This window comes from Scyliorhinus torazame, chromosome 7 (assembly GCF_047496885.1).
Source record: "Scyliorhinus torazame isolate Kashiwa2021f chromosome 7, sScyTor2.1, whole genome shotgun sequence".
NCBI classification, from domain to species: Eukaryota; Metazoa; Chordata; class Chondrichthyes; order Carcharhiniformes; family Scyliorhinidae; genus Scyliorhinus; species Scyliorhinus torazame.
In genome coordinates, this window is record NC_092713.1 from 103,742,061 (window position 1) to 103,767,886 (window position 25,826).

General features: G+C 41.2%; 1 protein-coding gene across 1 annotated transcript in view; it reads right to left on the reverse strand.

Annotated features, from left to right (window-relative positions):
• Positions 1–13,829: 13,829 nt before the first annotated feature.
• Positions 13,830–25,826, reverse strand: part of gorab (golgin, rab6-interacting) — a 44,675-nt gene continuing 32,678 nt past the window's right edge. The window contains exons 2-5 of the mRNA XM_072511211.1: positions 24,382–24,751; positions 21,206–21,307; positions 19,980–20,120; positions 13,830–16,826 (exon numbers count right to left, since the gene is read on the reverse strand). Of these exons, the coding sequence (XP_072367312.1) occupies positions 16,373–16,826; positions 19,980–20,120; positions 21,206–21,307; positions 24,382–24,751 (1,067 nt within the window). The 3' untranslated portion in view covers positions 13,830–16,372. The remainder of the gene's footprint in view (positions 16,827–19,979; positions 20,121–21,205; positions 21,308–24,381; positions 24,752–25,826) is intronic.

Genomic DNA, 25,826 nt, shown 5'->3' on the forward strand with positions numbered 1-25,826 from the left:
CAGGGGTGTGTCATTGATAATTTTGGTATGTAATATAATAATCTTTATTGTCACAAGTAGGCTTATATTAACACTGCAAAGAAGTTACTGTGAAAGGCCCCTAGTCGCCATATTCTGGCGCCTGTTTGGGTACAGAGGGAGAATTCAGAATGTCCAAATGACCTAACCGCACATCTTTCGGGACTTGTGGGACGAAACCGGAGCATCCGGAGAAAATCCACGCATATACAGGGAGAACGTGCAGACTGCGAACAAACAGTGACCCAAGCCGGGAATCGAACCTAGGACCCTGGCGCTGTGAAGCAACAGTGCTAACCACTTTGCAGCCGACACGGACTTAAATTCTTTGGGGCACACACATCCACCTCTCAGTGTTGGGTCCCTTCATTGGCCAGTGCCATGCACTGCATATTTCATTGTAAGTCCACCCCTGGCTGAGAGTTAATAATTGACTCTGGTGAATCTTTCACCCACCTCTTTTCTTTCAAAATCTGAAACTTCTCCTCTGAAAAGTAGTGACAAAAACTGTTATCAGCGCAGCCAGATGTGGCTGGATAAGGCTAGCCAATCTGTTGACTGTTTCCTTACTAACTGTTTTCTCCGATGTGTGTGAGCAGCGTGGGGAACATGTAGCAGTTTTGGTTTTGTACTTGCACTTGCCAAACTTTCAATAACCTTTGGAAAGGATCTATTTCTTCACAGTGCCAAAAACAATCATCATCCTTTCCTGCAATTTGAGGTTCAGTTTGTTGAGAATTGAAAAGATGTTTTCAAGGTAAGACACAAGTTAGCATCCAAGTTATCACCACCAAATGAATCAGTCAGAGGGGACAATTTCTCAAGGAACAAAGCATGGCTTTCACACCTCAGTTCATAAACTCTGCCAGGCACCCAACCTCTTGACAGTCATTGTACCTCTGTGTGGGACAATAAATGTGTGTGCTCGGCCCCGATTTTGGAACACAGCCTTGAAAATCCTGGTATTGGTTGCACTGCTTTGACGACTTTGACTATTCCTTTCAACACCACTTCAGGATCAGATGGAATTCCTTTTGATGTCAATGCCTCATGGTGCATAATGCAATGATTCAAAACAATATCCTAAGCAGCTCCCTCCTTAATCCTTATTATAACTCAGCTGTTTTTCCCAGTCATGTTGTCTGCCCTCTCGCTTGTGATTCCTCTGCAATGAACAGTTGAGCCCTTACTTTCCAGCCATATAACTATTCAATGCTTCAAAGATATGTGTGCCAGTTGTGCTGGTTGGTAATGTCAGGCAGCATAGCAAATCTTCAACAAGTTAATTGTCAAACATCTTTAATGTAAATCAGCAAGGTTGCACAATCAAACATCTATTTTCATCCAGTTATTTTGAGAACTTCTGTGCTGGCTTTAAACAAGAAATAAGCTATACCTGTAAATTCTTAGCAATATCACAAACTCAGTGAGTCAATGTGTTATCACTAAATGGGATGCACTTCAGATTTTCAGCTGACCTCTCACCTAAGGCCATGTGAGCCATTACTAATGCTGGAGGGAGAATTAATCTCGCTGCTACATGGGCCGTTTTCTCTTTAGCTATATGGTAAGCTACCATGCAAGAGGCTAATTGTGCTTTGTCATTCAATGTTGCATTTCTGCTAAAGACTTCAGTTCACGCTGCATCCGTTGAAAAAAAATCAAGAGGTTGTTCTCCAGCTCTCCAAGCTTCAGATGCCTTTGCAGTTTTGAGGGGTTTTAATTTCCATTTGCTAGTACTTCCCAGCATATAACACACATGGGCTTTGCGTTCTGATTTGTTCTGGCACGATTAACAAAACCATACTTCAAGAAATCATCTTCTTCCTAATTTAAGTGTCTTTTTTGTATACTGTTCACCAGAGGCCCTGGAGCTCTGTACACTAACAGAACTAACACTCGCACTGCTCTGTCCTGCTGTAGACTCTCCAAAACAGCTCTCTCCAGCAGATTCTGATGTGCAATCCTGACCAATAGGTACACTGCCTATTTGTGTCTCTGGCTGTCTCTTTCCTGAAACAAAATGATCTATGTTCACAGTCCTCTTGCTTGTTTTGCTATAAAATGAAAGACACTCGCCTCTGTGATTTCGCGCCAAAAATACTCGGTGCTCGGTGCCAAGTGTACATGCAGGGCGTGCTGACCTGCTCACTGTTGCCTCTTATGGTCAGAAGACTGCATGGCTGATTACACAGCATTTCTCATTATAAATGCAATCAGCAGCTGATGGGCGCAGTGAGAAGAAATTCTTCTTTCTGGAACACAACCCTTCCAACATCTGCCTGCGTGTCATGACCCGCACTTTGAAAAACCCTGCTGTAGTGAGTGGGTGAATACTAAAGGAGCGCATTTTTGGGGATATAACAGGATGTGCATGAACGTGTCTGTAAGGTGCAGACACAAGAAACATCTACTGTGAGTTAATAACAGTGGAAGTGGATTGTGCTTGCACTGATGAACTTCAGAGATGTCCAAAGTCCAAAGATGTGCAAGTTAGGTGGATTGGCTATGCTAAATTGCCCCTTAGTGTCCAAAATGTTAGGTGGGGTTACAGGGATAGGGTGGGGGAGTGGTCCTAGGTAGGGTGTTCTTTCAGAAGGTCGATGCAGACTCAATGTGCTGAATGGCCTCATTCTGCACTGTAGTGTAGTGATTCTATGTCCACAAAGCTGGGCGATAATGCCATTTCCTCCGCCATGTCCATGAAGGAACCTTTTTTGTGTTTCAAAAAGGGTGGTTGGAGATAGGCATTCTACCTCTCATGTGGACCCTAGCCTGCACACTACCCTAACTTGGTTAGGCCTGTCAACCAATGCAGTTATCGGGATGTGGCCACTGTCATGCACAAGCACCTGCTTGGAGCCACAGGTGGGTGAGTATCAAAGACCAAGTACAGTTATCCATCCACCTATGGGGCAGGGTGTGGCTGCCTCCTACTAAAGGGCTACCTCTGACACAAACACCTTGTATCTATGTAATATTAAACCTACAATTAAAACAGAAATGCAGAATTCTGATTTTACATCCTAACAGAGCTGTTACAGTCTGCAGCCACGTCAGTGGGGATGCAATTGATTACATGTAGAAAGTTTTAAAATAAATAATTGAAACTGCCCAATTCAATTTTTTTCCAATTAAGGGGCAATTTAGCATGGCCAATCCACCTACCCTTTACATCTTTGGGTTGTGGGGGTGAGGCCTGTGCAGACACAGGGAGAATGTGCAAACTCCACACGGACAGTGACCCGGGTTCGGATTGAACCTGGGTCCTCGGTGACGTGAGACAGCAGTGCTAACCACTGTGCCACCTTGCCGCCCCCCCCCCCTTGTACTAGCTTTTAATTTATGCTGAGAAAATAAAAGTAAGGCAGGCAGGTATTTTCCTGGGCCAGTGGTAGAATACAGCTGACAAGTTTTTAAAAATTAATTCATAGGCTGTGAGCATCACTGGCTGGGCCAGTATTTGTTGGCCATTCCTAGTTACCAGCGAAGGTGGTGGTGAGCTGCTTCCTTGAACTACTGCAGTCCCTGGAGTGTAAGTGCACCCAGAGTGTTGTTAGGGAGGGAATTCCAGGATTTTGACCCAGCGACAGTAAAGGAACAGCGATATATTTCCAAGTTAGTTTGGTGAGATACTTCGAGGGGAACCTCCAGGTGGTGTTTCTATGTATGAGCACTTGGTACATCAAACGATATGAGGCTATCGGCCAAGTGCTGGCAATTGGGATTAGGTAGGTAGGTCATGGGTTTTTCATGTGTCGGTGCAGACCCAATGGACCTCTCCTCATTGCATTTTCTGTGATTCTCCTTCTAGATGGTAGGGGCCGTGGGTTTTGAAGGTGCAGTCTAAGGAACCTTGGTGAGGTCTTGCAGTGCACCTTGTAGATGGTACACACGGCTGCCACTGTTTACCGGTGGTGGAGAGATTTAATGTTTGTGGAAGGGATAGCAATCAAGCATGTCTCCGAGTCCTGGATGGTGTTGAGCTTCTTGAGTGTTGTTGAGCTGCACTCATCCAGGCAAGTGGAGAGTATTCCATTATAATAGACTTGTGCTTTGTAGATGGTGGAGAAGATTTTGAGTAGTCAGAGAGTTATTTGCCACAGGATTTCTAGCCTTTGACCTGCTCTTGTAGCCGTGGTATTTATAGGCTAGTCCAGTTTAGTTTCTGGTCAATGGAAACCCCCATGATGTTGATAGTGGGTGATTCAGCAATGGTAAAGCCATTGAATGTCAAGGGGCAACGATTAGATTATGTCTTGTTGTAGATGGTCAAAGCCTGGCACTATGTGGCATGGATGTTACTTGCCAGCATAAACTTGGATATTACTCAGATCTTGCTGCATTTGCACGTGGACTGCTTCAATATCTGAGGAATCACAAATGGTGAACATTATGCAACCATCAATGAACATCCTTACATCTGACCTTATGGTGGAAGATCATTCATGAAGCAATTGAAGAGAGTTTGGCCTAGGACACTTACCGAGAAACTTCTGCAGTGATGTCCTGGAGCTGAGATGATTGACCTCCAACAACCATCTGACTGCAACCAGCAGGGTGTTTCCCCCAATTCCCATTTAATTCAGCTTTGCTAGGGTGCCTTGATGTAAAGGGCAGTCACTCTTATCTCAGGAGTTCAGCTCCTTTGCCCATGTTTCAACCATGGCTGTAATGATGTCAGGATCAGAGTGACCTGGCTGAACACAAACTGAGTACCCATGAGCAAGATTATTGCTGTGGTAGGTTATGTTATGTTACTACCATCCATTGTTTTGGGAATTAACACTGGTTTGGTGAACAAATCAAGCCAAGATGCCCAAGTTCTGAATTTGTGAATAGCATCATTGATTTGAGGTAATGTAGAAAGAGAGCAAAATAAGACACATCCACATTTAGTTGTGATTTGAATTCCCTATGATTTCCAAGCACATGAAGCAGGATATGACATTTTAATCCTGGACAGAAAGACCAAGGAGAAAAGAGTGAACAAATAAGGCATACAGCAGGTTGCTCATTGGATTTCAGAATTTTGTAAGCATTTACAAACATTTGAAAACAGTTACCATTGACCTTTTCTTTGAAAGAAGCTATCTCGATGAAAAGTGGATAAAGTTTAAAAAGTAACTTCTACACAACGACAGCAACAAGCAATTTACTGGCTTGGAGAAAAAATGTTTTAGAAGTTAGGGTTCATCTCATTTAAGTGGGACAAAATTATGTGAACCAGCATAGCGTGTTCTTTATTTGTATTATGTAAAGATAGGCACCACTGATTGAATTAAGTAGTTCAGCCATATTATTCAGCCTGTTCACATTCATGGGAAATAAAGCAGATTAACACTTTGCACCTGGCTATGTCTCATCAAAGGTGGACCATGTAAACACTTGCGGTAGAAGGATTATATGTGGACACAAATATTCAATTTAGACTGAAAGAGTATATTATTGCTACATACCCAAGTAATGGTGTAAGTAGACACAGGATATATAAGTGAACTCCTATGAAAGATAAACATTCAAGACCACTTCCCAGCATGGTCAAACACACCAAACCTCAAGATGGTAGCTTATAGTTGAACTAAATTTATAACAATACTCCAGATCTGTACTCATGTTAGATCCAATAAATTTCATTCACTGCCAAGGGAGTAGAGTGTGTCCATCAAAGGGCCAGAGGGAGCTGGCAGGCCAGTGTGCATGAATTATGCTTGTTAATGTTATTAGAAGTTGATCCAGCAATCTAATTTGGAGCATGCAATGAACTCTCATGGTGTGTTAAGATTCTGGAGTTCCTAGAATCAAGTTCAATCATGGTAAGTGCAGCAAGGCTGCTAAAGAAGAGAATGCCCCATTAGAACTCTACAAATCATATCAGTCTATTATCTGCTATTTTCACATTGCAAAGTAAAAGATTCCAAACAGAATAAAGGGAATACTTTTAGTAGGTGGTGTCACAGTGTTGCAACTTCCCACGAGCAGTGTAACTAGTTTCAAATAAAACCAAACTCAATGCTACGCTGTACCAGTTGGAAACTTCATTTTCAATGTCATTCATTTTTTGCTTCCAGACCCTAGTTAACTCTCCCCGTTAAAACTTTAATGGCAGTGTCTAGAAGTTTACTGGTACACCTCTGATATTGCTAGGCAAAATGGCATATGCTACCAACAACTTCACTGACATTGTATTTATACAAGTTCAGAGCATAACATATCCATACTATAAACAAAAAGGGTAGAGTGTGAAACACATTGTAACAAAAGTTAAATAGTTGGAAAGGAGAAGAGCAATAGGTGAATAAGCAATATAACGCAGTAGGTGACTTAGGACAGCACTCTCATATGATCTGATATTTAAACAATAAAATGCAGTTCCATTTCAGGTTAAAAGAAAAATAAATATGTTAAAACAGCACTTTTCATGAACACTGGACATCTCAAAGCACTTAGACAATAAAGCACTTTTTGAAGTGTGATTTTGTGGTAATGGAGGAAACTTGGTAGTTAATTTGCACTCAAACAGAAATGTGCACTAACATAAATGTGATAATGACTGGATCTTGTTTCCGGTGATATTGATTGAGAGATAAATATTGGCTAGGACACCAGTGGATAACTTATTTCTCTTCAAAATAGTACCATGGGATTGTTTACATCTACCCAAACAAATAGATGGGGCCTCAATTTAATGTTTCATCTGAAGGACACCTCAGACAGTGGTGCAATGGATATTAAACCTTGATTTTTTTGCTCTAGCCCCTGAAAACAACTGCAATTATAGAGTGCCTTTGGACATCTCATTTCAACTCCAACATTGAGAGATGCCTTGAAGCTAAACTTCTGTCTCTTTACCTTTTACCCTTTTAAAGCCCTCCTTACAATTCACCTGTTTTGACCAAACGTCTTGACAACAACTTGCATTTAGAGTGCCTCTAATATGGAAAAAAAAACATTGGGGTGTTTCAAAGTGCAATAAAAAAAAAACATGGCTGCTGAAGATATTAGGCTGGGTAACTAGACGTTTGGTCAAAACAGGTGAGCTGTAAGGAGGGCTTTAAAAAGGTAAATAATAAAGAGATAGAGAGGTTTAGTTTACTATCATTGCTACCAATGTTGGAGTTGAAGGGGAGCCCAAAAGGTTAGATTCCAAGGAAGAGAGATAGATGGAGCTAGTGGAGATTACAGAGATAAGAAACTGAGGCCAAGAGAGGAGTTGCACCTAAGAAATGAGAATTTAAGGGCGGCACGGTAGTGCAGTGGTTAGCACTGCTGCCTTACGGTGCGGAGGACCTGGGTTCGACCCTGGCCCCATGTCACTGTCCGCGTGGAGTTTGCACATTCTCCCCGTGGCTGTGTGGGTCTCACCCCCACAACCCAAATATGTGCGGGGTAGGTGGATTGGCCGCACTGAAATTGACCCTTAATTGGAAAAAAATAATTGGGTACTCTAAATTTATTTACAAAAATGAGAATTTGAGGCATTATAGGCTGGAGCTCTCAGATAGGTCAGTTTTAGGGGCAGGCAAGTTAATGGTGAATGGGACGTTGACCAGATCAGAGCATTGGAGCAATTGAACCTGGAGGTGAAGATACAACGACAGTTTCAGCAGAAAGCAGAGTTGGGGACCATTAGAGATGGTTGTTGGCAGTTTTCTGATAAGAGTTGAAAGTTTAGCACAGGCTGAATAGAATTCATGGGATTGCAAACAATGTGGATTAATCTGGGACTGGAGCCAGTGATGGATGATACAGAAGTAATTACAAGAGCAAAAAATTATTACTTTTGTCCCCAAGTAGAAAATGCTGGAAAATCTCAGCAGGTCTGGCAGCATCTGTAGGGAGAGTAAAGAGATCACATTTTGAGTCCAGATGACCCTTTGTCATCTGGACTAAAAATATTAACTCTATTCTCTCCCTATTGATGCTGCCAGACCTGCTGAGATTTCCAGCATTTTCTCTTTGGTTTCAAATTCCAGCATCCGCAGTAATTTGCTTTTATTACTTTTATAACAGCCCTACTACTGTTTAGCTATAAGAAACTGGTGTTTATCCGAAATCGGATGCCGTACCAGCCGTCTGACAATAGAGGTAATGTTGAGGTATGTGGTAGAGCTGGGTGTTATCAGCATATTTGTTGAAGGTGTAGCCACCTAAATTGGCCAACTCCCGATTTAAAATGGCGAACGGCAAAGGCTGATGGGAAAGTCAGCCAACATAGACAGACACCAGCAGCTGCAGGTTTGCTGTGTATTTACCTCTGCAAAGGCCAGACAACATCGATACCAGCGACCATCACCATAACAATGTAGCAGCCATCTACATACTGATGAGCAATCCCCGGGAACAATAAGTAACATTTTGGACACACAAAGCAAAGCCAGACTCCTGGGCGCCAGCAGGAGCCAACACAAAGGAGGTGAACGAGCACCTCAAGACCATCCATCAATCAGGGAACCGCTCCAGTATTGGAGAAAATTGAACCAAGCGATTGGGACAAAATCCAATCACTTGGGACCAGGTACAGTGTCCGCCCCGAAAGGCGGGAAGCCCCTGGGGACTACAAGAGTTGAGCCCCAAGTTCAAATCGCTCTCTTCACCTCTTCTTCCTGCCCGGGTCACCCAGCAACACGAACCAACATTGACCGTGACCGGTGCAGTGATCATCGACTGAAGTAAGTCTTAATTCAACGCTCGCTACGGGATAGGCACTCCTAGCTACCAATCCGTACCAACTTCGAATCTCGCAGACTCAGAACCCGAACAAAAGGCCATTTGTTCCCCTGACCTGGTGGGCCAGTCCTAAGTTAAGTATAGGCCTGTTAGTTATAGAAGTAGCTTAGACGTAGAATTTGTGCATGAGTAGCGATTACGGTGCATAATAAATGTGCTTTGATTTAATCTTACTAATTGGTGTACTGGGTTATTGATCATTACTCGGACTTGAACCTCATGGCGGAATCATAAAGATACCTGGCGACTCGAGAGCAAAGGTAATAAAACAGAGCAATTGAACCAAGGAGAAAATCAGCAACAAAGGTGATGTGGATTATGTTGTCAAAGATTAGGTGAGGAATACAAGGGAATCATGGATAGAACGGCTATTGATGGAGATGAAGTTCTCATAAGGGTAATCGACCTGAAACTTTTACTGCTTCCCTACATTGCTGCCCAACCTGCTGAGTATTTCCAGCATTTTCTGTTTTTATTTCAGATTTCCAGTATTTGCAGTATTTTGTTTTTCCATTGATGGAGATGCTCTGGCTATCATTAGCCAGGCAAGAGCAGAGCCAAACAATAGCAGTACCACCAAGGAAAACTGTCGAGATTTTAGTTGTGATAAGAAAAATAGGTTTCCAGTAGGAACATTTATGAATAGCTTTCTCTCCATTCCTTGTAGTCTTTGATTCAAATGCATTCAGGGATATTGTTCCAAAAACATCCTCTATTCACATCTCTTTAAAGTAGACAATGGATCCAAGGTCAAAATGCAAAATCAAATTATTCAAGACAATTATTAGAATAGTAAAACTTTTATTACGGCTGTGAGAAAGGCAAATGTGAAATTCTGAGACTCCAGAAGAGGGCTACATCATTTTAGGCATACAATTACAAAGAGTGATGGTGAATTCCTAGAATACAAAATGAAATTGGCAAACGGCTCCCACACAAGTGTGTTGGTTTCTTAAACAATGCATACAAATCCTGGGAAATTGAAATCCTCAAATCATTTGTATAGTCATCTGTACATACATCTGCACATACACCAGGGACTGCAGCACAGATGTGACAGCCACAGCATCGCTAGAGGGAGCATCAGAGACGGGTATAAAGGGTTGAGCCCAAGGCAGGATCCGCCTCTTTTAGAAGCACAGAGCTAGTGAGCAGCAGCACACAGGGATAGCTTAGCATAGGCAGTTTACCTTAGTTTCACTGGTGATACCTTTTGACTGTTTTACATCTAGTTGAGCTCTGGAAGCAGAACGAACCCTTTAGATAAAGTGTTTGTGTTAATTATAAGTCTACAGTCGTTATTCAGAATTAGAGAATAACATAATTTGCACGGACTTTTTATTCACTATAGACCTACCTTTAAAGTCAATCTGATTTGTACACGAAATGTACCAGATCAGATCATATTTCAAGGCTGCCTCACATGTGCTTGGTGGAGAGTTTGTAGAAACTGATATGAAGTAAGCTTTTGTTCTGTTGGATACAGGTGGCAATACCGAATCTGGAACCTGGTCTTTTAATGAGTGACAGTTGCATCAGACCAAAAGATTTTGTGAAATAGTGGGTGAAGGATATGGAATGAGTATGTTTTTTTTCCTTACTTATTAACAGCCCACTAATTGAAATGGCTGGGCACTTGATTCTAGTTCAAATTTGAATGGTGTTTGCAACAGACATATTAAAGTATTTGTTGGGTTCATTAAGCTTCACAGGGCTGGCCCCTTAAACAAGACTGATTAAAATTTATAGATGACACAGTGTTCATTTCATGTTTATTTTCATTAAAAAAAAAAATCAATATTGACATTGGGGTGAATTCTCCGCCGGCAGGATTCTCTGCTCTGCTGGCAGTGCATCCCCGCCCATGTGTTTTCCAGCGGCGTGGGGTGGCCACAATGGGAAATCCCACTGGCTGGTGGTGGGAATGGAGAATTCTGCTGCCACCGCTGGCATGTTGCCGAGGAACATGCAGCTGGGGAGTCGGAGAATTAACCCCAATGTCAATATTAATATTTTTTTTAAATGAAAAAAAAAACATGAACACTGTGTCATCTATAAATTTTAATCAGTCTTGTTTAAGGGGCCAGCCCTGTGAAGCTTAATGAACCCAACAAATACTTTAATATGTCTGTTGCAAACACCATTCAAAATTTGAACTAGAATCAAGTGCCCAGCCATTTCAATTAGTGGGCTGTTAATAAGTAAGGAAAAAAAACATTCTCATTCCATATCCTTCACCCACTATTTCACAAAATCTTTTGGTCTGCTGCAACTGTCACTCATTAAAAGACCAGGTTCCAGATTCGGTGTTGCCACCTGTATCCAACAGAACAAAAGCTTACTTCATATCAGTTTCTACAAACTCTCCACCAAGCACATGTGAGGCAGCCTTGAAATATGATCTGATCTGGTACATTTCGTGTACAAATCAGATTGACTTTAAAGGTAGGTCTATAGTGAATAAAAAGTCCGTGCAAATTATGTTATTCTCTAATTCTGAATAACGACTGTAGACTTATAGTTAACACAAACACTTTATCCAAAGGGTTCGTTGGAGGATTTCGAGGAAAATGTAACTGGTCTGATTAGTAAGTTTGCAGACGACACAAAGGTTGGTGGAATTGCGGATAGTGATGAGGACTGTCAGAGGATACAGCAGGATTTAGATTGTTTGGAGACTTGGGCGGAGAGACGGCAGATGGAGTTTAATCCGGACAAATGTGAGGTAATGCATTTTGGAAGGTCTAATGCAGGTAGGGAATATACAGTGAATGTAGAACCCTCAAGAGTATTGAAAGTCAAAGAGATCTAGGAGTACAGGTCCACAGGTCACTGAAAGGGGCAACACAGGTGGAGAAGGTAGTCAAGAAGGCATACGGCATGCTTGCCTTCATTGGCCGGGGCATTGAGTATAAGAATTGGCAAGTCATGTTGCAGCTGTATAGAACTTTAGTTAGGCCACACTTGGAGTATAGTGTTCAATTCTGGTCGCCACACTACCAGAAGGATGTGGAGGCTTTAGAGAGGGTGCAGAAGAGATTTACCAGAATGTTGCCTGGTATGGAGGGCTTTAGCTATGAGGAGCGGTTGAATAAACTTGGTTTGTTCTCACTGGAACGAAGGAGGTTGAGGGGCGACCTGATAGAGGTCTACAAAATTATGAGGGGCATAGACAGAGTGGATAGTCAGAGGCTTTTCCCCGGGGTAGAGGGGTCAATTACTAGGGGGCATAGGTTTAAGGTGAGAGGGGCAAGGTTTAGAGTAGATGTACGAGGCAAGTTTTTTACGCAGAGGGTAGTGGGTGCCTGGAACTCGCTACCGGAGGAGGTGGTGAAGCAGGGACGATAGTGACATTTAAGGGGCATCTTGACAAATCCATGAATAGGATGGGAATAGAGGGATACGGACCCAGGAAGTGTAGAAGATTGTAGTTTAGTCCGGCAGCATGGTCGGCACGGGCTTGGAGGGCCGAAGGGCCTGTTCCTGTGCTGTACATTTCTTTGTTCTTTGTTTTTAGTTATACCTCAGTACATTTACACATCAATATGGTTTCTGATGCAGACCATTTCTAACTGCATCCTACCAGTTTTTAATTTCAAAAATTAATCACAGAATATGTTTGATGAAAAGCAGATCTTATAGGGACACTACAATTAACTTGTCTAGGCTAGGCTGGGATGGGAGAAAAAGGGTACACAGTGGCAACTGCCTACGTGCACCCCTGCTCAGGTGGAATTTCACATTGGCCCTAAACCTAGAGCACCCCCTTTAGGAGCCAATGCCCCACAGCCTGACCTGCCTCGCAGATGGCCTTAGTAACCTTTCGTACTGCATGGAGTGGTTTCCTGTATGGGCTGCTACTGCACGCCCTTCACTTCTTACCCTCACCCGGAGATGACTTGACTGAAAACACCAACCCAAAACGTGAGTAAGCGGGTTGATTAATGTCCCGCAGTATCCACCGGACACGGAAATCCGGAACGGTGCCAGTGGATCCAGCATGCTCCCTCTCCAGTGATACCTGGCCACGAATGTAGCCGCGGCAGAGAGTCAGACAGTCTGGTCTGACGACACCCTCAGTCGATGACAAGTTTGGCCAGGAGCAGGTTCATGAGGAGGTCCTCCTTCCCGGCCCGCCTCTGCACTCAATGCCTGAAGATCAGGAGCATGGGACTGAATGCAAACAAAACTGCAACAAATGATTTTTAAAATAACTAAAAAGGGGAGTGCATTTGGCCCATTGCGTCTGCACCGACTCTCCGATAACGCACCACACCTAGGCCCACTCCCCCGTAAGTCCATAACCCACCTAACATTTGAGCACTAAGGGATAATTTACCACGGCCAATCCACCTAACTTGCACATCTTTGGACTTTGGGAGGAAACCAGAGCACCCGGAGGAAACCCACGCAGACACGGGGAGTGTGCCCAAACTCCACACAAACAGTTACCCTAGGCTGGAATTTGAACCCAGGTCCCTGGCACTGTGTGGCAGAAATGCTAACCAATGTGCCACCACTCCGCCTTAAATTTTGTAGCAGAAACAGGGTGACCTGGAAGATGAAAACTCAGTTTCTCTTGCCACAGATAAAGACTCCAGGCTGCTGAATCAATGCAGAGGATAGACAAGTCGGGAACACAATAGGCATCCATCTCACTCCTACAGTCCAGAATCCCTACAGGTGTTGGGCCCATCGAGTCGGCACCGACCCTCTGAAAGAGCACCCCACCTAGGCCCACTATACAGAGTTACAGATGGAGAGAACTGCATACAGCTTCTGACTGGAGAGAGAGAGAGGGAGGGATGGGAGTAAGAAACAACCAGCTAGAATGCATCTTGTCATTATAACTATTGACCCGACTGGAAGGTATACTTACATGTTGACATCTGATGAAAATCGGGTTCAGTCTAGGTTGTGATTCAATAACTAGTTAACAGCATTCAGCCTCCAACAATTCTACAGGGTTGTTTGTACTGGTGGGACCATCGTCCAACCATGGTCATTGCCTTCTACAGGGGAAGGGAAAAAACTATGCAAGAGTGGGATGGGGGTGTTAGTAGGGAAATTAAAATGCAAAATTCCCATAACCAAAGAGTTTTTAATTGCAGATTTAATTTCACACAAATATATCTAAATGGATCAATCAATGAAGTTATGTATAAATACAAAAATACATTTATGCAAAGTGAACAAGCTCAGAAGTAAACAATAAAATGAGCTCAAATCTGGTGTAAATCCATTTCATACACATTCTGCAATCAATGTACATAAATTAGTGTTAACAGCCGCCAAAATCTATGGAAACAAACAATAAGATAAAGGTTGAACTGACAAACAAATCCAAGTTATTTCATATTGGTCCAGCAGCCAGTCTAAACAGACATCAACAGGATGTGTTAAATGTGTTACCATGAAATTTACAGAAGTGGGCATAAATATCTATAAATCAAACAGTCTAAGTTTCAGACAAAGACTTTCAATAAATCTATAAAGAAATGTTTATTTCCATTTCTGCAGAACCTAACTTTGTCGAATTTGCTTTTATCTAATTTCTGTATGTGGGTACAGTGTCCCAAAGCCACCTTGGACCGAATCCATGCCGGATTTAAGTCCTTGCTGATTTTCGGAGAGAAAAAAAATCTGAACCTTAATTTAGTTAATTGGTTTGAAGAAATAACATTTGAAAATAAATTAAATAATAAGGTAAATAAGGCTGATTCGCAGGCTCAGGTTGGGTGAGGTCAAGGGTCACTTGGGCCATGGAAAGGACCAGCATGGAAGCGGATAACTAGCCTGGTGCACCACCATGCCAATGCAGCACCGAGCCGAATTGTCCTGGTGAGTTATTTTACTCATTTAATAACAATTAAAAGTGATACATGGCAGCTAATAAAAATGTTCAGTTTTCAGGCAACCCTAGTTTCCAGATAGCCAAACTTGAGACTGTACCTGTAATAGCTCACTTTTAAATACTCATCACATTGTAGTTCTCTTCCGTATTGGTAATAATCCACAGCTTGTACAAGTTAAACTTTTTGAATCTTATAAAAATGCATCTACAGTTTAAGGCCAAGGCAGTACCTTGGTGTAATTACTGTAACAAGATTATTATTGGCAACACTTAAAATGTTAACATATTCAAGTGTGATAAATGTAGGATTTTAGATATATTGGATAATAAATATTTGGTGACGGTTAGAAGCCTCGGTTTGAGTGTGTTTGACTGCTGCAGTCACGTTTTAAAAAGAATCTTGGTTTGAAAGATAACAAAGCTTTTAGCAGCCAGAGGTGCAATTAGACATCGTAAATAGCTTGGGCCAATGCAATTTTGTTTTGATTAAGAGGATTCCTTGGGGAGTTAATTAATTTTCAACTTGGTGAGATGTAATTGCTGGGTGGAGCCAAGGCATCAGGAATTTCTGATTCTGGCTGATGCTGAGGCAAAGCAGCTTGTTCTCACTGTAAGTTAGTTAAAAGAGATTAACTGTATTTGAAGCAGTGCAAACTTGTCTGAGGACAAGGGGGAGCTGAAACAAGCCAGTTGAAAACAGCTTTTGAAGACATCCAGCCAGAGCTTCTGCAGGGGTTTGGACCAGAGTCAGATCTGTTCTGTAAAGCAGTGTCAAAAGATCTCTTTCTCAGAGAATAACTCTATAAAGCCAATGGCCATTGGCACTTAGGGTGGATTGCGAGTTGGGATGGTCTATTTTCTTCTTGTTTAAGTGGAAATAAAGATAGCAAGTAACGTTATTGTATTCACTGTGTTGAGTAGTATTTTTTATGGGATAACTGTAAGCTATTTGTGGATGTGATGTTAAAGATTTTAGTACTGTGTTAGTAATAAAGTTTTGTTTTAAAATGCCATATCCCCATTTCTTCACGCAATCACTCCTGGAGCATTTCCTCAGTCTTACAAAATAAAATATGGGGTTCACTCTAATATCCTAGCCACTGCTGGAGTCTGGTCAGGGATCATGATACAAGAAAATGACAGATGATAAAAAAATTAAACCAGAATTACACAAAAGCGATGACCCAAATCATTTCATCTTCAAACTCTTAGCCACTGTGGTTCCAATTAAATGGTTTTAAACTTTTAAAAATGACAGGTTCAAGCAAATCAATCAACTAGTTGCAGATATAATGATGTAAACTTCAGAGAAAATGCTAATGATTTGTTTCTTCAAATATTAAAAAAAATAAGTTTGCATAAAAGATGTTCTCAAGGCAACTTCTGCCAGTCTCAACTTTTTGATCAGTTAAATCTCATAAGACATCATGGGGAGACAAACTATATTGCACACATTAAAATTTACAGTACATTAGTGTGTTGGGAGAATCTGTCAAGTGCAGGAACACTTATAAAGTGCCTCAACTTACAGGTCAATTTTCAGCTCCAAAACACCTCACAGATTGTAGGTTTAGGGTGTGCACAATCTTGTTCATTGGTTGAACACTTCATTAGTAAAATATGATGCATAAAAATATGTAGAATATTTGGTCACTTTTTAAAAATAATTGATGTTGGTACGGATTAAGTTGCCAACAGATGGATGATCACATTATGGAAACTAACATCAATTTCACCCAAACCCATTGTGAAACACAAACATACTCTCTCTCAATTCATAGCAATTGGTGTTTGAATCTTCTCTGACATTGTATGATTCAAGTTCTCTGGTTGAGTTTTAGCTTTGTCCTTTGAATTTTTCTCACCTGTGTCATTAGCAGCAGAGATGTCATTTTTTTCAACCTGCTTAGCCGTGCGATTTGGATTGTCCCCCTCTTGAACAGCTTGCTGTGCTGATCCATCACCTGCTTTAGTCTGATCAGTCCCTTTGAACATTTCCTGCTGCTGCAATATATTGTCCACTTCAATCTCTAGTTCCAGCTGCTCCTCATCGGTCTCCATTTCCAACTGATGCATTAACTCCTCCAGTTTATCAGCTTTGCGTAACTCATTCTGCTGGATTATGGTGCACAGATGCTCAGTTAGCTGCTCCTTCAATTCAGTCTTCTTGTACAGATCCAGTTTTGCTGCAACGTATTCCACTTCGGCCTTATCATACCTCTTTCTGAGGGCAAGGAAAGATCGCACAATGAGCAAGTTGAAATTTGTTCACTGTTAAGGCTGCATGCACAAATATCACTCCAAGTCATTAACATAGTTGCAAAGTGATGTAAAACGCAACACAATTCTGAACTTTTCTTTCCAAGAACTCTTTCTGTCCTTGCTCCTCAGGTCATACCAAAATGTAACTAAGTCGTAGGGAACCAGTTTACAACTCACCAGTTGTATCATTATCAGCTGTTTGGAGATTCACAACAATGGTCTGATAACTTATCATTCATTTTTTTCTCCCAACCAACACCGTTGCCCATTCCTTCAGCTGGTATACCAATGTGTAGCTTTCACTTTTGCTATATCCTAAGTAGGGGGAATGCCTAATTTTCATTTACTCTTCTGCGCTCTTCAGTGATAAGGTGAGTCCCAAAACTCATAAAACATGTGCAATAGCTGGTAATGTTTTCTTAAATCCTTCCAATGAACACAGCTTTTTGAAATTTAAAAATAACTTGGTACAAACTATTAGGCCCAACATAAACTTAAGACAGGATCCTATTTCCGAACATAGATATCCTGAGCTGTTATTTCTAACACAAACTACTGTAATCTAATGTGTGTGCAACAACTGTGGTAATTAAAACAAAAGGAAGTTGCATTGTACTTGAGTTTCAAGCCCAAGCTTGAGCTCGTTTGCAGAATCTGTTCCCTCCACATCAAAATGTCCTCAAATCAACAAGGTTGTGAATCTTGTGAGTTTGAAATGCTGCCAATACAAATTCAGTAGAACTGAATTGATATCTCGGCTGCCAATATAACTAGTTTGAGAGAAAACCTTGTCTATTAACTAACCACTTTGACCATCTACTTTAGGTGAGGTATGCCTTTTTAAAATACACATCCTGCTTGGTGTAGTATAGATCGTGAACAAGCAGTGACAATATTCTTCTAACTCAATCAAGCATTACAACCCCATCATTCAGTGCCACTACAATATTATTTTATAATAAGGCTCTGAAGATCCCAATTTATTTGTTGAATAATATATAGCTTCGATTGCACAGGCTCAGGCTGACAGCCCTGCTAAATCTCTTAAATTTATGCATGCTCCAAATATGAACCGAGTAGAGCAGTACAAACAGTACAACAATTTCATAAGGATAAACAGGAGCAAGGATATTTCACTTCAAAGTCCTGGAAATAAATGGGTATTGAGCAGGCTTATATGTAATTAACAGCATACAGGTCAGGAGACCAATGTCCTTCTCGATCCTTCTTCTCCTTCATTTACATTGGACACCTTCCCTGTTTGCCCATGCTGTCAATTAGATATCCTCGCTGATCCTGAACAGTCCTCAGCAAAGGCTACAACCTTCATCCACATATATCCTGAATTAATTTAGTGTTGAGCAGGATGCTGTGCTTTTCTTCCATCTCCTTTGCTACCACACCAATTACTATTGTTAGAAGTCTCACACCTCCTCCCCACACACGGCCCTTTCTTTTGTCTTCAGAATGTTTGCTCCACCTGGCATCCTCCCTCTGGTCTCTTGCCTTCTCTGGATCTTTCCATTGAAAACTGACAGAATGGCACTGACCATTTCAATTTCTCTGCTTCCCTCAATCAAACTCATCTTCCTCTGAACTTGCAACACTGCTTTCTCACAATCAACCCTAACATTATTATTTGACCTGCTGATGGGGTGATATTTAAATATCTTCTACTGAAATGACTGAACAAATAACAACTCCTCCTACTTCTTCCGAATCACATCCTCACCGTAGAATATGAAGCCATCATTTCCGAGTTGGTCACAGACCTCATCTTCTTTGGAGATCACCCTTCATTGCCTCAAACATTGTGGTACCCCCAACCCTGCAGCGCCTGCTTCTATCTCCTAATCAAGATTTGCAAACAGGACTGTCCTGGGAGATCCACAGTTTCTGTTTTCGTCCCAGAGAACTTACTACTTCCTCTCTCGATTATTTTTTCGCCTCCTGCCCAGTCTCTTCCTGAGAGCTACCAGTTTCCTGAACCTAACCAGCTCCTTTTCACCATGAACATTTAACTCTGCTGTAACTCCAGCTCCCAAAGGGATGCCCCGAGGACTCTTTTTCTTCCTTAACTTCTTAGAACTTCAATTTTGCTTCTAATTTCCATCCTCGTCTTTGTATGGTCCATCTCAATCCTCGTTTTCTCAACTTCCATCTATATTTCTAGGGATATGATCATCATTGTAAACCCACTGTCTCTCACAGCCAGATTGATTACAATTTCCATACTCCTAGTTGCAACAGAGACGGAGACCCTGATATGTCTTCCTTCTCTCAAGTGAGGATTTCCCAACAAGAAAGCCCCAATCCCACAATACTATGCATTTATAGTGTCCCGTGACAGTATCTGTTCCATTTCCCAGGCATTTTTACTGTCACCCCTTATCCTCCATTCCAGAATCATGATAAGGTTTCAGCATTCCAGAACGACTGTTCCTTCCTTAATACCCTGGGCACTACATTCAATGTAGTTAAAAAAAAAAAATCTGCTGTTAAGGATGTGGTAGCCTTAATACTGTGGGTACCACATACAGTTTAGGAGATCAGATTTGTGAAACATATCTGGTCTGATCATAATGATGGCCCCAAGCTTCCAGTTGTCTGTCATTTTAATTCTCTGCCCTATTATCATTCTGAACTCAGCCGCTTCACTGATTCAATGAACGTCAATGCACGCTCAAGGAACAGCATCTCAACTTCTAATTCTGTGTGGAGACTTCTGGCCTCAACACAGACAGATCATGTACAAAAAATTGAAGCAATCTGTAAAACAGCACATGGAAGCATGATTCATTAATATTGCTCATGATTCTTAATTTTACTTCAGATGCTGGAACTGGTTGAAAATGGGGACATAGAAAAAGATGGACTGTGTTACAAACTGAAGTCCATAACTAATATTTAAAAAATAATGAATTATGCTATCCTTGCTGTTTAATTTGCTGTCATATCTACATCCAAAGTTATTAAAGTTTGAGTTTGTACGAAGACTTTATAAACATGTACTTGCAATTATTTAACTAGAATGGTTGTAACTTTGTACGACTTGGGCCTGAATGGTTAGAACAGAAGCAGTAGATTGTGCCTTTGAGGGCAAACATATTCTTACTTAGCCTGATAATATTCCCAGCTGGACTGTTCTATCCGATTCCGTAAGATATTAACATCACATGATAACAGGTCATCCAAGGTCTGAAGTTCCTTTTGGATCTGCTTTAGTTTCACAGTTTCTGCCATGGTTCGCTTAGACCTGGAATGATCAGTATAACTGGTCAGAACTGCACTAGACATGTAGCCACTGACACCGTACCACAACATACTTTAAAAATAACCCAATTAAACTCTAACAAGTTTAGATGAAGCTGGAGAAAATGTAATGATTGATGTTTATGTAAGTCCTCAAATACAACATAATATACACTTAATATTGTCACTTCTGAATGAATAAGACTTAGGTATGCATTCTTTATTTTCAATAACTCCCTCATCTCTTCAGTAGGCAACGGCTCCTCTGCTTATGCATATGCCCAGTTATTGATTGCTCTTCCATACCACACCCACGTGAACATCATTCCTTGGAGTTTTAACGGAGAGAGTTAGGGCCAAGGGCAGCAGATGCACGGGAAGCCCCACTGTAGAATCATAAAATTCCTACAGTGCAGGAGGCCATTCGACCCATCGTGTCTGCACCGATCCTCCGAAAGAGCACTCTACCTAGGCCCACTCCCCCACCTTATCCCTGTAATCTAATCTACACATCTTTGTACACTAAGGGGCAATTTAGCATAGCCAATTCACCTAACCTGCACATCTTTCAACCACTTGAAAGTTCTCCTGCAAGTGACACACAATCCTGACTTGGAACTATATTGCCGTTCCTTCATTATCTTTGGATCAAAATCCTGGAACTCCCTTCCTAACAGCACACTGGGGTGTTTCTACAACACATGGACTACCGTGGTTCAAGAAGGGGATTCACCACCACCTTCTCAAGAGCAATAAATGCTTGCATAGCCACCGATGCCCACATTGTGTTAAATAATACATTTTAAATACTGGTAGATGACCAAGATGTCGTAAACATGAGTGGTGATGGAAAGTGACCAAATTGTTTTTGTTAACCTTTGATCATAGTGCAGTGCACCATTATCATCCAAATCTGGGGGAGAGACACAAATTTGACAATGGAGGACAAAAAACCCTTTCGAATGGTCCAGTTTAGTGTTAAGTAACTTTTCTGAATATTAGCTCTGAAGGTATACAATAGTATATAAGTGAGAATTGGTGCACCAATTTAGCGAGTCAGCTCATCCTCCTGTTAAGAATATTCCATACCTTTCTGCAATGGTCTTTGAGAGAAGTGCTTTCTTGCGTTTATTCTTCTCTTCCATTAATCGTTGCTCCAGTTGCAGCTGTTCCAGACGTGATCTCTCGCGCCTGTGAAAAAAATAACATTTCTGTTGTAATGTTTCTTTACAATTTTTCCTATCAGCTGACTTAGTCAATTGCTCACTGATAATACTACTTTAAAAAATTTTTTTTAGAGTACCCAATTACTTTTTCCCCCAATTAAGGGGCAATTTAGCATGGCCAATCCACCTACGCTGCACATCTTTTTGAGTTGTGGGGGTGAGACCCATGCAGACACAAGGGGAATGTAAAAATTTCACATGGACAGCGACCCGGGGCGGGATTGAACCCAGGTCCTCAGTGCAGTGAGGCAGCAGTGCTAACCATTGCGCCACCGTACCACCCTACTGATAATATTACTTTGTTGAACAGATTGTGCAGTGTCCAAACAGAGAAGCAAAAGTACAATTACAAGCATGACTTTGCTTTAAGTCCAGGGATGATTCTGATACTGTTTGTTTTCCCATGCATGTTGAATCATTTGTCGAGTATTTTTGTTTTACATGAAAACTAGTCAGTTACTAAGTTTGGGCGATCTTCTATTCAATTAGAGTATTTAAATAACAGCCTTCTAACAGCTTTAACAACATGATTGATTGATTTTGGTGCTGACACATTAGCAGACTGGTGCACCAATGTGTTACATCTGAGTGGCATCATCTATCATTCCTGAGAATTCAAAGACATTTTTACGCATAAAAGTTATACAATAATACAAACGAAACAAAGTAAAGCATGAAAATAGATATTTAGCGCTTAAAAATAATATATGAATTGAACAGCTTTGATTAAGATTAGACATGTGCGTCTTTTGTATTTATCACAGAGATGCTGAGATTAAAGTTTTATTGTACTGAGAATGTATTAAGCAGGACAGAGTTTTGATACAGAAGGGGACAGGGAAATGCCAATGGTTAGCACTGGCATAAGCTTTGTTTGGTGAACATTTGTTGATGGAATGAAGTGGTCAATGGTGGGGAATGAAACAAATGATTTTCAACTTTGGTCAGTCATGGTCTACAAAAAATCCCAATAAAGTACAGGTGCAGTCCAATGTAGATCACAGCTCCTGGGAGAGAGAGAGAGAGAGAGAAAAAGGAAAGAGATAAAGAGAGAGAAAGAGCTAAAGAGAGATAAAGAGAGATAAAGAGAGATAAAGAGAGATAAAGAGAGATAAAGAGAGATAAAGAGAGAGAGAGAGAGAGAGAGAGAGAGAGAGAGAGAGAGAGAGAGAGAGAGAAAAGTAGAGAGAGAAGCAATGGTTGTTTCAGATTCTTATAGCTCCAGAAAAATATAAGCGACTCCTTGCTCAAAAACATCTACTTTACTTGTGTTTAACAGAGGAAATGAAACAGATAAAATAAGTGAAGATGGTACTCAGTAGAGTGCATATTTCCATCACTGTTAATGCAACATTATTGCAATTTTGCAACTCTTCCTGGAGGCTTTCCCCTGCTTGGTTGATGTTCTATAACTAAAGCTGAAAATAGAAATGCTTTAATTAAGAGCTTCCATCTCACTGGATTGGCTTCGGGCCAATCCACATCCAATAACTTGCTCTGAAAACTCTACTCACATTTTGACAGGTGTGACAAATGCCACCACAGCACTCGAGACAATCCACAATATGGTAATACAATCAATCACTTTCTAAATAGAACAAATCTTCATTCTAAAAGAAAAAGTCAATTCACCCTAACTCCCAGTATAATAATAATCTTTATTAGTGTCACAAGTAGGCTTACATTAACACTGCAATGAAATTACTGTGAAAATCCCCTAGTCGCCACACTCCAGCGCCTGTTCGGGCACACTGAAGGAGAATTCAGAATGTCCGATTCACCTAACAAGCGCGTCTTTTGGGACTTGTGGGAGGAAACCGGAGCACCCGGAGGAAACCCATGCAGGCACGGGGCGAATATACAGACAATGACCCAAGCCGGGAATCAAACCCGGGTCCCTGGCGCTGTGAAGCAACAGTGCTAGGTGCTGTGCTACCATGCCGGATCCGTTAAAAAAATTCCAAGATTTGAACCCACATCTTTGCCTTAACTTAATCAGTTCTTTGTTGGGATATACCCTATCGGTGTACCAAATTTTGTTGAAATCCGACAATTAATTTTTGAATTATATTGTTTACAGATTATCAAACAGGGGTGAAAAAACTCAGACATCTACAGATAGCTGCAGTAGAATACTGATGACCTCAATCTAAAGGAAGTGTTTAAGATTACGGATATGATAAGTTAAATAGAAACTGATCTGTTCAGAACAGTATTCTATTGCGTTGCTCCATTTATTTCAAAAACTACATCGTCATAGTACAAGGGCAAAACTACTTTGCTACAACTAAGTGAATAGGAAATTCCATTAGTAGAAATCTTCATGCTGAAATTTCTCCATTTGCTCCCTTGGATATACACCTATGGTCATGACCTTCCTCCTTGGTCTCTGCCATTGTAGCGGAGCGAAGAAGTACACCAAAGTGGTATGGAGACCAATAACATTCCCTCCCCAAATCAACATGGCCCTCAGAGAGATTGCAGCACATATTCACCAGAATGATGCCTGGGCTAAAAAGCTTTTATCCCCAATTATGGAAGGTTAATAGAGGAGTGGTTTATGATTACGGATATGATCAGTTAAATAGAAACAATTCCTCTAGAGGGACAATCCAGAACAAAAGGGAATGAACTTAAAATTAGAGATACAACATTCAAGGATGAAGCCACCTTCTTACAAAGGGTGGTATTCTCCTCCAAAAATCAAACATTCAGGCTAGATCAATTCAAAATGTCAAAACTGAGATTAACAGGATTTTTAGGAAGGGTACTGAAGTGTATGGAACTACAGCAGGCAAATGGAATGAAGACAAAGAACAGTCATGATCTAATTGAATGGCAGAGCAAGCCTGAGGGGTCGAATTGCTTATTCCTGCTCCCATGTTTGAAAATCAAGCTTGCATCTAGTCTTACTTTGATGCAGCTGCAGCTGACTACTCTTTCCTCTTCCAAGGACCACTGAATCTTAGTTACTAGGATAACAGCTTAAATAATTGACTAATGTTTCTAAGGGTTATATTTATTTCTAGACTTACTAACAATTCCACCCCTTTGATCTGTTCTGTTGATAACTCTTGAACTGAGGAATCCTGGAATATATATGAAGTTTTGGGTCCAGGTTTATTTGTTTCTTTCTGGTGGCTTACTCCAGTTTCAGTGGGTTGTTTTTCAGTCACTTGTAGAGCCTGCTTTGGTTCTAGTTTGGGTGATGGTGGCTCTGTGACTTGTGGAGATCTCATCTTTGGTTTGGACAATTGTTGATCTTGAAGATTAAGAGCAGCTTGGTTTTGCTGAGTTGTTCTTTGACTCTGCAGCTGCTGCAAGGCTCGTTCCCTCTGATACTGCTGACGACTTTTGTTTGTTGACGGTATTCGTTTTAATTTTCCTGGCTTTTCTGAGATCAGTGGATCTGAAAATAGTGTTCAAAAATGTTAGTTTCACTGTACTCAACACCAAAAGTCATTATCTACTCAGGCCGAATGTCATATGTCTAATTACAAGGACAATAACTTTCTCTATTCAGGGTATGCAATTTCTCCTTAATACTGTAATAGGCCAATGCTTTGCCATACTTCATGGCTCCAACACATTTTATTGTACAAGCTTGTATTGTGTTTTCCTTCAAAGCAAGCCTCATTCCCAGTCCCATGTTGGACCATATCAATTTGAACTCAAACCCAAACTAATTTCCCACATCATGAAAAAAAACATACACACCATATCCTTAATACTTGTAGAAATGTGCTATTCATTTGTATATGCCTATTGGCATACAATTAAAGATTAAAACCAACAAATTACCACATATTTCTTAACATTCTTATCAAATCTAGTCTATTTTACACATAATGTGAACTCAGCACAACTGATGGCTGTACGGTAATCAAAAAGAACACCATTTTCCCCGGTACTTATGGCTCAGCTCCTAATGGGTCCCCAGAAAGTCCAAAAACAAGTCCAAGAGATGATTATTTGTTGTGTAAAAGAGGGCTGCATTATGCAATTGCAGGAAACACAGGGTGTGGGTCTCTTCCATAGCCCAAACAAGTAGTCCTTATAAAGTTCAAACAAGTAGTCCTTATAAAGTTGAGTTTCATGGACTTTCATTATGAATCATTGAATGACAGATGAACATACAAACTAGGCCACTCAGCTCTTCAAGCCTTCTCTGCCATTCAATAAAGTTCATGGCTGATCTGATTGGGGGAGGTCCTAGAGAGCATCAACTCCATGCAATCGGGGAAGGCATTAGGTCGGGACGGATTCCTGGTGGACTTTTATAAAAAATCCATAGCAGCGCTGGCCCTGCATCTACAGATGTTCAATGACTCGCTTTTGAGGGTCCCTGCCGTCCACGTTGGCACAGGCCTCGATATTACAGACCCCTAAAACAGACAAAGACCTAACGGAGTGAGGGCCATAGAGACCAATCTCACTCCTAAACACTGACGCTAAAGCCCTGGCGAAGGCACTGGGGAGGCGAT